General features: G+C 41.2%; 1 protein-coding gene across 2 annotated transcripts in view; it reads left to right on the top strand.

The window, feature by feature from the left end:
* LOC128458486 (RNA binding protein fox-1 homolog 3) overlaps window positions 1-3,976 on the top strand; it is a 33,362-nt gene extending 29,386 nt beyond the window's left edge. For both annotated transcript variants that reach the window (XM_053443328.1, XM_053443329.1), the window contains 2 exons: window positions 1,589-1,667; window positions 3,932-3,976. In XM_053443328.1, the coding sequence (XP_053299303.1) occupies window positions 1,589-1,667; window positions 3,932-3,976 (124 nt within the window). The remainder of the gene's footprint in view (window positions 1-1,588; window positions 1,668-3,931) is intronic.
* Window positions 3,977-14,904: the final 10,928 nt, after the last annotated feature.

Below are 14,904 nucleotides of genomic sequence, written 5' to 3'. Positions count from 1 at the left end.
TCAGCCCGGGATGTGGGCTGGTTTGGGAATCTAATCTGGGAAGGATTGAGCATGTCACTTGTGATAACGTACACCCTGCCTGAGAGCCTGAAGATCATATCGATAATGTAAGATTTATCAGGCCTCGCCGCAGCTCGAATTATGAGCAGCCGTGCTCAGCAAGAGCAGAAATTGGACAGCGGCTTTTTTTTTTTCCTCCTTTTTTTCCCCAGAGTGATTTAATTCGTGCTTCTCTTGCCCATACTTTTCCCTGAGATTTAATGTAATTCGCCGCAAAGTTGTTTGTTTTGCTTTGTCTGTTTGTTTCCTTTTGAATAAGCGGTCATGCCCATTGGATCAATAGAGGTTTGTCGGTATTGTCTCGGCAATACCTTATCCGATTTAACCGTGGAGCCGTCAGCCAATCATCAAAAGAGGTCACCGGGATTGTGGAAGGCGTGTGAAACCTCTGTCAAATATGAAACATTTATTATCTGAAAAGCCCACAGTGCTCACAGGCTGCCTTACCAAAGCCCTTTAAGTAACTAAACTGAGTTCATACCATTGAGTGTGTTGTATCAAAGAGACCTTGTGAGGAGCCAGTCACATTGTGGGGACCCTGCCGGCTTCCAATCAGCTCTGTTGAGGCTGTGTGACATTGCAAGGGGTGGTTTGACCTGCTGCTCGTCAGCAGTGCCACTCTGGTGAGAGTCATTTTGTAGATACATTAGCCTCACAGGGCCTGTGGGGTTCGGTGCTCACTGAAGATAAGAGGACCACGGAGACTTCCCCTGACCATCTCATGGCACCGGCCTCCTCCCCAAGGAGCCAAGACAGCCTTTCTGATTTCACGTCCTGCCCGCTGACCTTGGGCGCTGCCGGACTTAAATGTGCAGAGCCATATTTAGATCTTATATAACTCAATGTAGCTCATGCGAAAGGCATGAACACTGTATGTCTTGTTGCCTCCTTTAGGAGAATTCCTTCCTCCCTCCACTTCTTTATTCCTGGTTGATTTGGTGCCCTCAGTCCTTGGCTGGGTGTGCCTTATCTGCTCCGTGCAGACCCTCATTTGCAAGCGAGCATTGAGGGGAGAGGGGAAAAAAAGGAAAGTAAATAGAGGAATATGTGAAGTCGAATAAATAAATAAATAAGGCAGACACATCTTGTCCTGTCTCAGAAGGAAATTGGAAGGATTAGTTCCAAACCAGTAACAATGAAAAGACAGGGGTGTGAGCCCAGTGTGCAGCCTGGGTAAACAAGAACAGGGTGAGAGACCAAGCCCTCCAGCACCAACTCTTTTCCTCCGCTGCCTCCCTCTCTCTTCCCGTCTCCCCCTCTCTCTCTGTGCTCATTACCTATTCCTTCCACCTAATCAAGATGACAATGAAAAGACAAGTCGAATTCACCAACCTTTGAACTCCCCTTTTTGAACCACCTTGTATAATGTGGGAAGCCCAGGGGGCTGAGGAGTCAAATAACTGATTGTGTTAGAAACTTGAAAGAGTTGACTTGAGGGGTTGAGCATAAAACAAGCATGCATAAATGTTCTGCTCTCCTCGTCAATGATAGATCAATGACCGCATTCTCTCTGCCTCCCGTTGTGCAGCTATGGCAGAGTCTATGCAACAGCAGACCCCTACCACCACACGATTGGCCCTGCTGCCACGTACAGTGTGGGGACTATGGTAAGTCTACGAGACCGCCGCCTCTCTCTGTCTGCACCCTGTCTCAAACATCACGACACGAGCTAGCACACATTGAACTCACACTCCAAAATAAAGAGCAGGGACCGCAGCGGTCTCTGGTCTTTATTTGTGTATTTACTCATTAATTGATTCTATTTTGTCATGCTCTCTGGCACACCCTGGTGGAGCTGAGCAATACTGTAAAACCCCCGGCATGTGGAAATTTCTCAGACATTTAGTGCAACAAACGAATGTTATGCCACACAAGCTCACCTCTTGCAATATTGATTTGACACCAGTTTCTCCTGAAATGAGAATGAATGATCACTGCAGTGTTTTTCTTTCAGTTCCTTTTCAACACAAACTTAGCATCTTACATAACAACCACATTTCCAAGCTTTCTGTTCCTTCATCCATCACCCGACTCACCGCGGAGTGAGTTGGATCATCTTTATTCTTTTGTCTTTTTTTCGTTCATCCATGCCAAACCAGAAGGGGTGACGTTGAATTCTTAATGTCTGTTTTTAGCTAGCTTTTGCAGCTACTGTAACATCAGAGATGAAAAAGTGAGGATAAATAAAAGAACGTCTTTCTTTGAAACAGAGAGAGTTTCTCTTTGGTTTTGCTTTATGATGAGGAGGGGATGGGATCGAGCTCGCGGACCAAAGCTAGATATTAAGGGCCATCAAACGCATGCAGCAGTGTGCCGTGGGACATGAAAGAGAGAGCAAGGCGGAGGGAGGGAGTTGTCTCGCCCCCCCCCCCCCCTCCTGGCCACAAGCTGGATCGGAGGCGTGCTCTCTTCTTGAGAAATGACTGAAATTTACCATTCCGGCATGTATGCGATTTTTTAACCATATTAAAAAAACAGCGTACAGTTCCCCGGTGCAGCTGCTAGCTAAAAGCTTTCATTAATTAAGACATTTCTTTTTCCTCTTCATTTACTTAATTAAAAAATGTGCTTGAATGTTTTTTTTTTCTTCTTTTTTCCTCCAAATTTCCTTCCATTTCTCTGACACTTAAATCGTCCTCTTGATGAAAGTAGAAGACCGGGCTTGGCCCCCCTAAAAATATAAGCGCTAATGTTGTGTGTGTTGGGAGCTGAGGGAGCTAACGCAGACTCAAGAGGGAGTGTGTGTGTGTGAGAGAGAAAGAGAGAGTGTGTAAGAGTGAGTGTGTTGACCAAATGGTGAGGCTACTGGGAGCTGAGCTGTGCTGAGGCCAACATCAAATATACTTATGTGCTAAAGAGATACGACCAGTTGGGCTCCTTATTCTTTAATCATATTTGATTAATGGTTCTCCAGCAGAGAGGATTCATTTTTGCATTTAAAAGCTATACAATAATTAGTTCCTCTGAGGTTGAGGTTGGAAAATCTTCTTTACTCACTTCCAGCGTACAGAAACATCTCATATGGATGAAAGTTTTGTTCAAGCAAGAGGGCTCCCCAAAATTAGGCAAAATTAGCCTTTGAAGACATTCAGTAGCCTTTGGAGTTTATCTGATTTCTCTAATTGCGGCGGAGCCAACGAAAGATAAGAGGAGGGCCCATGTGGTGTGTGTGTGTGTGTGTTTGTGTGTGTGCGTGTGTGTGTGTGCATGTGTAGGTGTGCATGTAGAAACCCACGTGCATGCTTTATGTGTGTGTCTGCCCTAGATATCTTGAGCATGGTGCTAAATCCAAGGGCTAATATCCTGTGGTGGTTTGCCCCTGCAGAAAGGTGCAGGCACCTCTGCCAGACTTGAAAAGGGGCTGTGATTAAACCTCTCTGAACTTATTCCGCTTTGGTCCAAACTCTGATATTGTTACAGCCTGAAAACAAATGGATTTCCTCAAGTGAAAAAGCCCAAAGCGCAGTATTTTCCAATTTATTGCTAAATGTATTAAATTTGAAAAAGAAAAAAATACCTAACATCAGAACCCCAGATTTAAATTTTCAAGAAATTGCTCTTATTTGGGACCATATTTAAAATAACTTACAAAAAGCAATTAATTTACCTGCACCAGTTAAACTCTGAATCCACCTTACCTCCTGATGACCCTGTTCCTAACACACACCCCGCAGTATATCCAATTAATTCAACAAAAACCATTTGGCTTAAACATGTCAAACTATCAATCATAAATAAAAACCATTATTCCACTTTATTAAAATTAATGGTAACGTGCATGGAAAAAGGAAGGAAATTTGTGGAGAAAGAGAAACCGACTACGGCTGTCACTTGAATACTGATTGGTACTTTTTCATCTTTGATGTTGCAGGCTAGCCTATACAGAGGAGGGTACAGTCGCTTCACTCCCTACTAAAAGAAAGAAAGAAAGCGAGAAAAGACAGAGACATTACCCCGACAAACTAACAAAAAAAAAAGATCTTTAAGAGCAAAAAAAGACAAACACAAAACAAGCGGTCCTTGGTGGGGAGCTAAATCAAACTAAAAGCTTCCAGGTCCCCATCCCGAGCCCCCTCCCCTGACACCGATATTTCTACAACAACTTTTTTGATGTCATCATTGGTCTGCTCTTGTTTTGTATTCATTTTGTGCTTTTGGTTTTCTTTTGGAAAGTTTTATGCACATGTGCATTATCTCGATTGCTGTATATGGGTGCTGTGTCACCATAACCAATGTGAGCCTACTGTAGCACGCATGATGCATGCTCAGAGGTGTGTGTATGCAGCCGCTCTCATCTGACTAAGAATATACTGGGGCATTTTTATAATATATATGTAAAGACAACCAACAGGAAACACAGCAGGTCTTATCAGGTCAGGACACCCGTCCCGTCCTGGTTAATTACCTTTCGAGCCTCTATTCTCCATTTGACATGCCGAAATAAAGAGCTCAAAACGTTGACTAACATGCCTTGGTAATTCTTAGTTCAAAGACAGCACTGCTCTGATTGCGTTTCTTTTTTCTTTAAACGTTCGAGTGTCCCTAACTGTTGTGCACTTGCAGTTGAGTCTAACAAGCTCAAGTATGACAGCATGCAAAGAGTAAAGGGTCACAAAGGTCAGATTTCTGTCATGGATCATACTCCAGCCCAGTCTCTTGCAAATAATTGCACATGTGTGTATGCAACTATTCTGCATCTGCGTCTAAATTCAGTCCTGTCATGGAACTTTTTTAGAAATGTTGTGGAAATCAGATTTTTCAGAAAGGTGGCATTGAACTGTCAGATTGGAGTTCTCCTGCATGTTCTAGAATCAGTGGTCGTCTGTCAACTCGGTTCAATGGAACATTGTGTAGCCTTAGATTGTGAGGTCATATTGAAACACAATTTATTGGAAAGTGTTTTAAATATCTAGAAAATGTATTTTGTATAACTAAATACAGTTAAGTATGATTTAAATTGTACTGGATCAGTGCAAATAGTTTGAATGATAAATAAATGGCTAAAGACAATTATTAAGGAAAATGTAATTGGTTCCAACTAGTCACTGAATAATTGTTTTGCTCTGGACAAAACATTGACCTATTCTTGTTAATTGCGATTTACACTTTTATGGATAATTTCATAGATTATATCAATTTAAATAAAAAAATGAAAATTATAGTTGGAATAGAAATCCTTCTATCTTGTGTTTATAATTTCAGCTCAGTCATCATATGTTTCTAAAAATGTTACAGGCAATTGCAGAATAGTTGCATATGAACTTCATTTGCAGAAGATACAGTTGCATATCCTCACTAATACACCACAGCAGATAAATGGTCCTCGACATTTTACACAGACACACACACGCACACACACAAACACACACACACACACACAAACAGACACACACACAGCACTGAGGAGGGTGAACCTGACAGAGGGCTGTTCTGCTACAAGTCACTGGTCTCTTTATTCAAAAGCATTGCACAAAGTGTTTTACCTCAGGATAAGCTAACTGAAACTCACAAACGACAACACAGTGCTGTTCACCTCTCAGCAGGCAGGATAGTTTCATTTCCAACACAACCAGCAGGTTTGTCCTCTTAGCGACGCAGCTTTTTAGAGGATTGGATTTCCCAGTTTTCATTTAAGCAGAGACCCCAAGAGAGAGCAATGAAATAAAGACTGTTGTTCTTTATTAAAGCTACTGTATTATATATATACATATATATGTGTGTGTGTGTGTGTAGACATATACTGTATAACACATTTTACACTGTACACACACAGAAAGAGAGTCAGATGTTCTATAAAAGCACCCAGGAGTTATAGGGGTCACAGTGGAAGTGTGTGGAGTGCAGTGGCACTCGCCTCTTAGTCGACGTACAGTCGTTGCTTCTGTTACAACTTTGTGCCGCGTGAGGTAGATTGAGAAGAAACTCTGTGTAGCTACAGTCAGCTGTCAAGATGTCAGCACAGCTAAGGCAACACGACTCAAAAGCTTTTCTTTTTTAGCGTTAATCTAATTTATATGTGCTCACAAAAAGTGTTTGTGATCTCAAAAGAAAAAATCTGTTTGTTGCACTTTATTTTATTGTTATTGTTGTTTTTCAATCCTTTCTGAGATGTAACATATTTATAAAAAATATCATAAACAGCTAGTTATGTTTAGTCAAATGTTAAAATGTTATAAAGTAATGTTGTATCAAAAAAAAAAAAAAGAATTAACCCATTATCTTACGAAGAAAAGAAAATCTTTATGTGGGTAAAGAAACATTGTTCTTCCTTTTCTATGCTAGTACGTATGCACCATTTGGGTTTTTTATATGAGTCGAAAAACAAACTTTGAATATTATTTTTACCATTTTCAAATGGGAGAACTGGTTTGTGCATTTGTAGGAGTTTCTCATATAAACTCTGCATTAGAGTACGTGTTTGGGCGTCCAGTTAGTGATAACCCTTAGTCAGCTAGACTGGTTGAGAAATAGATTATTTTTGAATGTGTGTGCCTATGTGCTATATATATATACAAATATATACATATATGAATTAAGAATGTATGTGGCTGGCTGTGCAAGGGAGGAGAGAAAGAAAAAGCAAATGCAATTAGCTAACATGCTGTGGTTTGCAGTGAGCAAGTTTAACGTGATTTCACTTCACTCACCCTGTAATAATGTCACAACAACCTCTGAGCTCAGATCCAACAGTGGCAGGAAAGTTATTGTTCCTGAGCTTTTTGGGAGTTTGACCCGTCTGGTCTACTTCAATATGATCGGAGACGGGGTTGCTTTAGCAGGCGATATGTGACGTAAACATAAAGATAAGATTGATTAAGATTAAGTATTTATGGTATTAAATTTACATAATTATTACAAAGACTAAAAGACACAGATAAAAACTCCTAATAAACCTTATTTTTTGAACACTCATGCTATTCACATACACAGTATGTGCTAGAGCAGCAGTGTTAAAATAACCTTAGATCATAATGAAGTCCATGCTGATGGAACTCATTACACGAATGATGAAAGTTATACTAAATAGAAAATGTATCTTTCAAGCATTAATCATCTAAATCATTAAGTTTAAAACTAATCTTAATTATAACTAAATTATCACTTCATGTATAATTTCTGCCTGTAGATTAACTGCACATTATTTTTGTGAATAAATCTATTTCAGGCGATGTGAAAGATCACACTGAAAACTTAATTGGTCAAATTTGACACATATCCACAAGATTCTGATCCTTTTTAAAATCATTCAGAAATAATACTAAAATACTAAAATACTAATTAATTTACAGAAACAGCAATAGAACAATTGTATCATCTTACAGTGTTTTTTATTTCGTTTTTAGCAGGTGAGGGAACCCACCAGTGTAATGTTAAACAACACTAAGTTAAAAAAAAAAAATTGTCTTCTGCATGAGAAATTAAATTTGCTGAATTTATTAAACAATTAAGTGACTAATATCTCAACTGAAATTAAAACAAACATTTATCCCAGTGAGTTGGGATCGACACTTAAATTGAATGTATTTGTACTCAGAATTGAGGTCTTGTCAATTTGCTTTGAGTAAAATGAAAATGAAAGTATCGTCATCCAAGGAAATATCTCATAGTCTCACTCACCATCCCCTTCCGACCTTCATGTTGTTACAGGGCCGAGTTCGAGTGTTGTCATCAGTCTGCACGGGTTTGTCTACAGTTTACAGAAATAGTTAAAATTAGCATTGAGCTGTTTCAGTGTCAGTTGATCGAGGCTTAAATGTCAAGGACATAACATGTAAATAACTGCAGTATCGTAGAGGTCTTTTATTACGCTTACAGTCAACAGTCATTTAAAGGTGAATTTACAAAACAAAACTTTGATATTTTTGGGTTTGTTTGCTTTCGTTGTATTCCATAACCAGCTTAATATGCAACCAGACCTCTATTTGATCCAAACATTTGTTCGTACTTATTAAAAGCAGTATTGAGATATGTTTACAGCAGAGAATACTATTTATCCATCATTTATATTTACTAAAAGTATTCACTAAGCCCTGATAAGCTGGCAGGTGCATTTATTAATCCACCTAAAAGATTTGTACGAAAAAGAACCAAGCAAAAAAATTACAGTACTTGTAAATACATTTAAATGTACTGTATATACACACACACTATATCGCAATTCTCTGAGTAACTGTTTTATATGTATTCCTATATGAAGTGGGGTCATCTGTGTATTTCCAATTCAGCTGAACTTGTTCTTGAATTGTGTGTTATTTCTATAATGAGAATATATTGTCTGAAAGGTGTAAAGTAACTTTCTTTTTGGATTCATTTCATAGATAAAAGTATACTATGATGACTTTTTTTCTTTCTTCATTAATTATTTCTGTTGTCAATATGTGACATAAGTAATCTCTGATTGTTTTGAGTGTCAGAATAAAGCAGTTATAAGAAGATTATGTCTGCCTACACACATGGATGATGTTGTCAACTTAAGGGTTTTCAGTCAAACACTGCATTCATTGGATTTCTATTTTCTTGGATTTTTTTTGTTTTATTGAAAAGCTCTTTTTCACCTTTGGCGCTGTGCGGGGGATGCAGGTAGTTGCAAAAAGGGGACGTGTCTGTGGTGGATGAGAACTCAATGCAATGCTGTTTAATTAATGACGTTCAAAAACAAACAAAGAACCCTACTACAAAGAGAGAAAATACACAGAATTACACAGAAGTCATGCAGACAAAATAGTTAACACTGTCTAGATATGAATTGAAAATAGCCTGGAAACAAGCGCCGTCAACTCATCCTTGAGATGTCACTCAGAGTCTGTGCAGTAGCGATCCGGGGATGGAGCCGCAGTATCGAGGTCCCACTGAATCATTCACACAACCAAACACAGTCAGTCTCAGCCGTCAAACATGACGTTTTGTTTATTTTTCATCAAATAACTTATTAAAACCATACTTACCTGAACAAATATCACATGAGGCAGCACATTAAGAATGAGCGTCTCAGTTGTGAGACACATGGCCTCTGACCTTTTGGCTCTATAGGAGTATTTAGACGTGACCTGCGGATAAAGTCTGGAGAATAGAGTCCGGTTCTCTGCAGAGACACATTTACAACAACACAAAATCCCGGTGGTGCAGCCGGGTGCAGCAGGAAGAGGCAGGAAGAAACATTCATTCTGCTGCGGAGATCACGTGATCCTGTTTACAGCATCCCGCTGTGATCTGACAGCGGATTCTCTCGACTTTCGGTGGACTTTAGATTAGGGGCCCAGGCGAAGAAAGTCTGCAGATAAACTGGAAGGCTCTCACTCAGACATTTGCTTTCACTCGTGCACCTCTTCCGAAGAAAGCGCAGGGAATCTCAGGCGTTCAGTATAGTCGAAAGCATTCAGCTTTCATCCATCACAGATTTTTTTCGGACATTGTTTCTGTACAACGTGTGTCAGTTCCATTCGCCTCCACTGCACCAGGGTGGCAGCAGAGATTCCAAAACGTGGCTACGGATAAACCAAAAAAGTCCCCGCATAGGCTCGATGCATCTAGGTCTAAGGAGACAAGTTGTTACTTTGTTCTCTGAGAGAGCTGACCCTTTTAATAGGCTCAAGTTCTAATTTCTAAACTCAGACTCGTTTTAACAAACTAAGACTAGAAGAGGGACAGGCTCTAACACCTGAACTCACCCCCTCCGGAATCCTTCATATGGGTGATTAATATATTTGTGTCGGCAGCTCATCCAGTTCTAGGCTGCCTGTCAGTGAGGACTATATGTAGCTCCGGCGCTATTGTGCTCCCTCCCTGCTGAGCTATAAGCCTGCATGTGGATATTTTTGTATGGCGGGTCCCTGGCGAGTGCTCGGTAAATCTGAGCTATAGGGTAGATAGGGGGAGGTGGAGAAGCTCAGGCCACTTCCTCCATGAGAAGAAACAGATACGAGGAGACACTGATTGAGCGTGCCACTTGGTTGACTGTTTGTCTCTCTGGATTGGAAGTTTGGAGGGGGGGGGGGGGGCTGGGTAATGCACTACAAAGCCATTTCAAAATTAAAGCCTCGTCTTCTTTCATTTATTTTATTTATTTATTTGCGAGAGACTCCACGGAGCTGCTGGGGATCACTCCGAATTAGTGAGCATCTGTCGTGACGGGGGTCCTGGGACATCTTCCTTGCCTTGCCTTGCCTGCCCCCCGACCTGCACACACCCCGCCCCACCTCTTCCCCTGCTTCCATCCAGTCCCATTACACTGAGACTTTTCACTTTGCACTGCCAAACTGCCGATCTCCACTTGTATGATTACAGCGCACTCTGATCTTTATTCTGTGGAGAGCGGCAGCACTCGTTTTGGCAGGCGGGAAGCCTCGGCTCCTGCTTCTTTTATGCCACATTACAAGAGGCGGATGAAAAGTGAATGTAGCTGTTGTCTCTCTGCTCCCAAACTTTTTTTTTTTTTTTTTTGCAGTTTAGTTTCAATCGTTGTTTCCATTTGGCTGTTTTGAGTCAGTTGATGTGTGTTAACCTGATATTGTGAACTTGCTCAGTGTACCATTGGATATTGCATAGATTTAAAAAACATGGGAAGGTAGGAAATTATAGAAGGTTTGTGGAATTTATTCTAGATATTATTTCATATGTTTACTGGAAATCTTTTTTTTCAAAGAACTACTCCCGGCCCTTTATTTTCTGTGGCAAGATCCTCACTTCTAAAAAATTGTCTAGAAAGAAATGACGTTTCACTGAAGCTGCTCCACACTGACTTTTCATAGCACCTCTCATAATGTATGCCTAGCGTAAGAAACATAACATGCTGCATATTTACCAGTCTCCCTACTTTTCTCCCCTGTTTCCAGTAAATACAAAAGGAAGAGCTGTACTCAGTATTGATGGACATCACAGATGAAAACAACGATGAGAGGAGATCTAGCTTTAAGAAAATAACACAAGAAGAAGAAGAATACAAGAAGGAGTCCCTCTACTGAGGCTGGCGAGGGAAGACGGGAGGCGTACAAAGTGGCGCCGCGGCAGCGGTGTCAAACCAGCCACAAACTTGACAGACGGAGTGAGCCAGTTTCCACCAGGGACCACCTTTTTGCCGGGTAGAAAAAGACAGAGAGAGAAAGAAAAGTGTCCCGTTATTATAAAACATTTTATTTTTCTATACTTTTGTGATTTACAATGGTAAAAAAGTGTGTATAAAGCAGTATATATGTACAAATCTGTTTTTATGTTTTTGGTAAGGGAGATGAACAGTTGGCCCTTGATGCTGATTCTGTGATATGCAGGAAGAAGGAGGGAGGAGCGCCCCCCTCCTCTCTCTATGGCACACTGCTCTGTCGCCGAGGTTGTGTAAACAAAAACATAAACATAAAGGTGGCAGGGAGCGCTCGGCATCCAGGCAGAAGCACTTTCTACGCTCTACTTCCTGTGGGTGGAGTCAGAGGTCAGCCTCCTGGTCTCACTGCTCCGCCTTCTTCCTTCCAACCTCCCCGACCACTTGCTTACTTCCTTCCTTCCTTCCCTTCTTCCTTTTTCGGGCCGGTGATGTCGCTCCTTCCTCCTTGTTGCGGTGTCACTGGCCAGCAGCGCCTACTGTTAGCAGCGTCCCCTGTGGATACTGTCATGATGTCACTTCCTCCTGGCAGCACCATTGGGCATCCCCGCCCTCCCCAATGGGCAGAGTCACTGGTTTACAGCGTTGGGGAGTGGGGGGTTGAGCCACGGCGGGACGGTGAGACGGTATAAAGCCGAGCCTCCCCGGTCTGCCCCTCTCCACGCCCCAGCAGAGGTCAATGACTATGGACTAGTTAGAGAAGATGGCGCAGAAGTCGCCGACTTTACTCACCTGCCAGACTCCGAGCCCAAGCCTTTGTGTCACTCTGCACCGACTGACTAACTATCAGACCCACGTGATAAAAAGGTGCGTACAACTACCAAGGATGCACGTTTCCACCTGCCGAGAATAACTCATCAACGTTCATGTAACAAATTGAATTATAATCGAATAATCCCATTGTACTACATCAGCAGGTGCATAACCAAAACACAAGCCTGAGGCATATAGACTATGTCGCTAGATAAAACATTATAGAACTATAGTAGTGCCCATCCAACGGTAACAAGGAACGAGGGCTGAAATATGTCAATTTCTTTTTGTCAATGTATTCTGAAAATATTTATTTGTGTGGTTTCTTTTGTTTGTTTGTTTGTTTGTTATTTTGCAGCACTGAAAACTTTTAAAGAGGAAAAAAAAAGTTTTAATTTGGTGGAAGCGAAACCTTAATTCTTTATATCAGGAGAGTCACTGTAAACGTGTTTAAACAAGAATGTTGGTTCAGTTCTTTGAATGTACTTTAATGTCTAGGGTGTCCAATAAGTATGTATTCTTTTTCTGTATATAAATATATATACATATCTATTATATGGGCTGTGGTGATGTCAGGGAGTAGAGGGGGTGGGCAGGAAAGCCTCTGGCCCCCGAACATAGATATCAGACCCCCCCCCCTCCCCCTCCAACTACATATGTCCCTGATATATTACTGTAACATGTGATCATGTGTTATATGATTGAAAGTGTGATGGTGATAGTGTGAATTGATCTCCCCCAAACCCCTCCCCCTTTACTACGCAAAACAACACTTTCAAAGCAGCGAATCATCAATTTACAACTTATTTAGAATGAAACACACACACACACACACACACACACACACAAACACACACAAACTAGATATTTTACTATTCAGAGCAAAAACATAAAATGACTCATCCTAGGTTTACCCACCAGACGCTTCAGGAAAACAATCACATCTGCAGTATTCTGTGATTCCGGCCCTTTTGTTGGAGCCGCGACCTGCTAATTAGTTCAAGGTGTCAGATAAAAAGCGGATGAATATTGATTTTTCCTTTTCTTACTTGAACCAAAGTATGATTTGAACACACAGTCTCAGTGCTCTTTGATCAGGAGACAGCGGGACTCTGTGATGGTGGCGGAAGCCCGGATGTGTATTGACGTGACCCAGATTTCGAACACTCATTATACTGCTGAGGAAGAGCTCGCTCTTCTAGCTAATGTAACGAGCCCCGCCGACGGAGCCCCGGGGCCGCTTCCTGCAGGAGCCTTGGTTTTGTGAACCGCTGTTCTCCTGCTGACCCTGGTGGGCGGGCGGCTTTATTGCATTTTGGAAAATGACCTGCTGGCCCTGAGAAGAAACTTTCTCATCAGAGGCGAGCAGGTTCGGGTGAAGCACAACTTTGTTTGAGAGTTCAGGGTACACTACTCGTGTGGTGGTTTTGTGTGAATGGTTCCAAGAAGGTAATACTAGGTTGAGCTCCTGACTTCCTGTACAAAACTACAGTGTGTACTGTTATTATCCTGTACAGTAAATCTCACCTCACACTTCTTGATTAACTTCATCTTATTTCAGGTTTAAAAAAAAGAAAAAACTTGTTCTGAATCAGGGCTCCTACCCACGCGACCTCTCTTCATCTGTAGACAGCTTCTCATATATTACAAAGAGTATATATATCATGGCAACTAACTGTTGTAAAGTCTAAATGGGGTAAAGTCGATCATTCGTTCTCTCCCATGCAGCGATCATATGCAGACTTAGCATTTTCATACCTGTAGGTTTGTTTCTGAGAGTCAACTGATTCCTCCGGCCTACTTACAGACTTATGGTGGGTCAGAGAAGACTCGGGGGCGGGGCGGAGGTTTTGTTTAATGGGAACTTCCTGGAAGCCAGAGCTGCTCTGGAGGCAGAATCAGCCTAATCCTCCAATTCAATTGGCAGAGATGACGAACCAACCACAGTTTTTGTTTGGTCACATGATGTCCACTATTTTATCTATGCACTTTGCCAAAAAATACAAAAAAAGATGTGATGTCACATGTGACAAAGGGGAAACCACTTATTTACTCATTCTACTTCGCTACAAGTTCAAAAATGTAAAAGAAAAAGAGACCCACACTGCTCTCTGAAGAAGTTTGGATATGCTTCTTTTCTTGGGAATCTTCCTCAGTCATAGGAGATTTTTCTAAATTCAATGACAGGAAGCTGTTAAGTTTCTAGGTTTAATTTGAGTTTATATTAGAGGTCAACGTGCAGACAAACCACCGTTTTAGTTTGAGCAAATTTAAATGGAAGATTAATATTATAGAGTACTGAGTAACACACATCAGGACAAAGCTTCCTCTTTCAATTCTTTATTTTTTTTTTTAATATATTTTATTTATTTGAAAAAAATATCACATTTCCTGTAGCATGTGTCAGGATGGGAAACATTCGCTAGCTTCACAGAATCCAGAAGTCTTGGTGCAAAAAGTAGAGCGATGATGAACAGTCATGAGACTTATTTTTTGGGTTTACATTTAACCACAGTTCCCATGGGACTTTGCTTCTGAAATGACAAAAAAAATATTAAAAAAAGTTTTAAGCTTGAGATGTTTTATATTATGAGTATTAAACTCATTAATTGGTGGAACTTTTACGTTTTCCAATCTAACTTGTTAGCCCGGCTGGTCTTCCATGTCAGTAGCTGCACTAGCATCAGTGGTCAGGTATGAAATTGAAGAGAATATTTCATGTTTTTATTTTTAGGTGCTAATTTACCAGGTAGCTTTAACGCACACTCTCACAAAACTGTGGCTGTTTGTCGTTTCTCCTCGCTGATCAAGTTTTGACCCGAAGCAGTGAGTGTGTTTCTGCGTCCAGAGAAGTTCTGTCCTTCACAAAAACAAAAAAAAAAGAAATGTCTATGAAACTCCGGCTCGACAGTGGGATGGAGGGGGGTGGGGGGAGGCGAGGGGACAGGGTTGAGGCGACCCTCCCTCCCTCAGTTCCCTCGGATGCCTCGAGTACAGAG

This window comes from Pleuronectes platessa, chromosome 16 (genome assembly GCF_947347685.1).
Source record: "Pleuronectes platessa chromosome 16, fPlePla1.1, whole genome shotgun sequence".
NCBI lineage: Eukaryota > Metazoa > Chordata > Actinopteri > Pleuronectiformes > Pleuronectidae > Pleuronectes > Pleuronectes platessa.
This window is presented reverse-complemented; position numbering and strand designations above follow the sequence as displayed.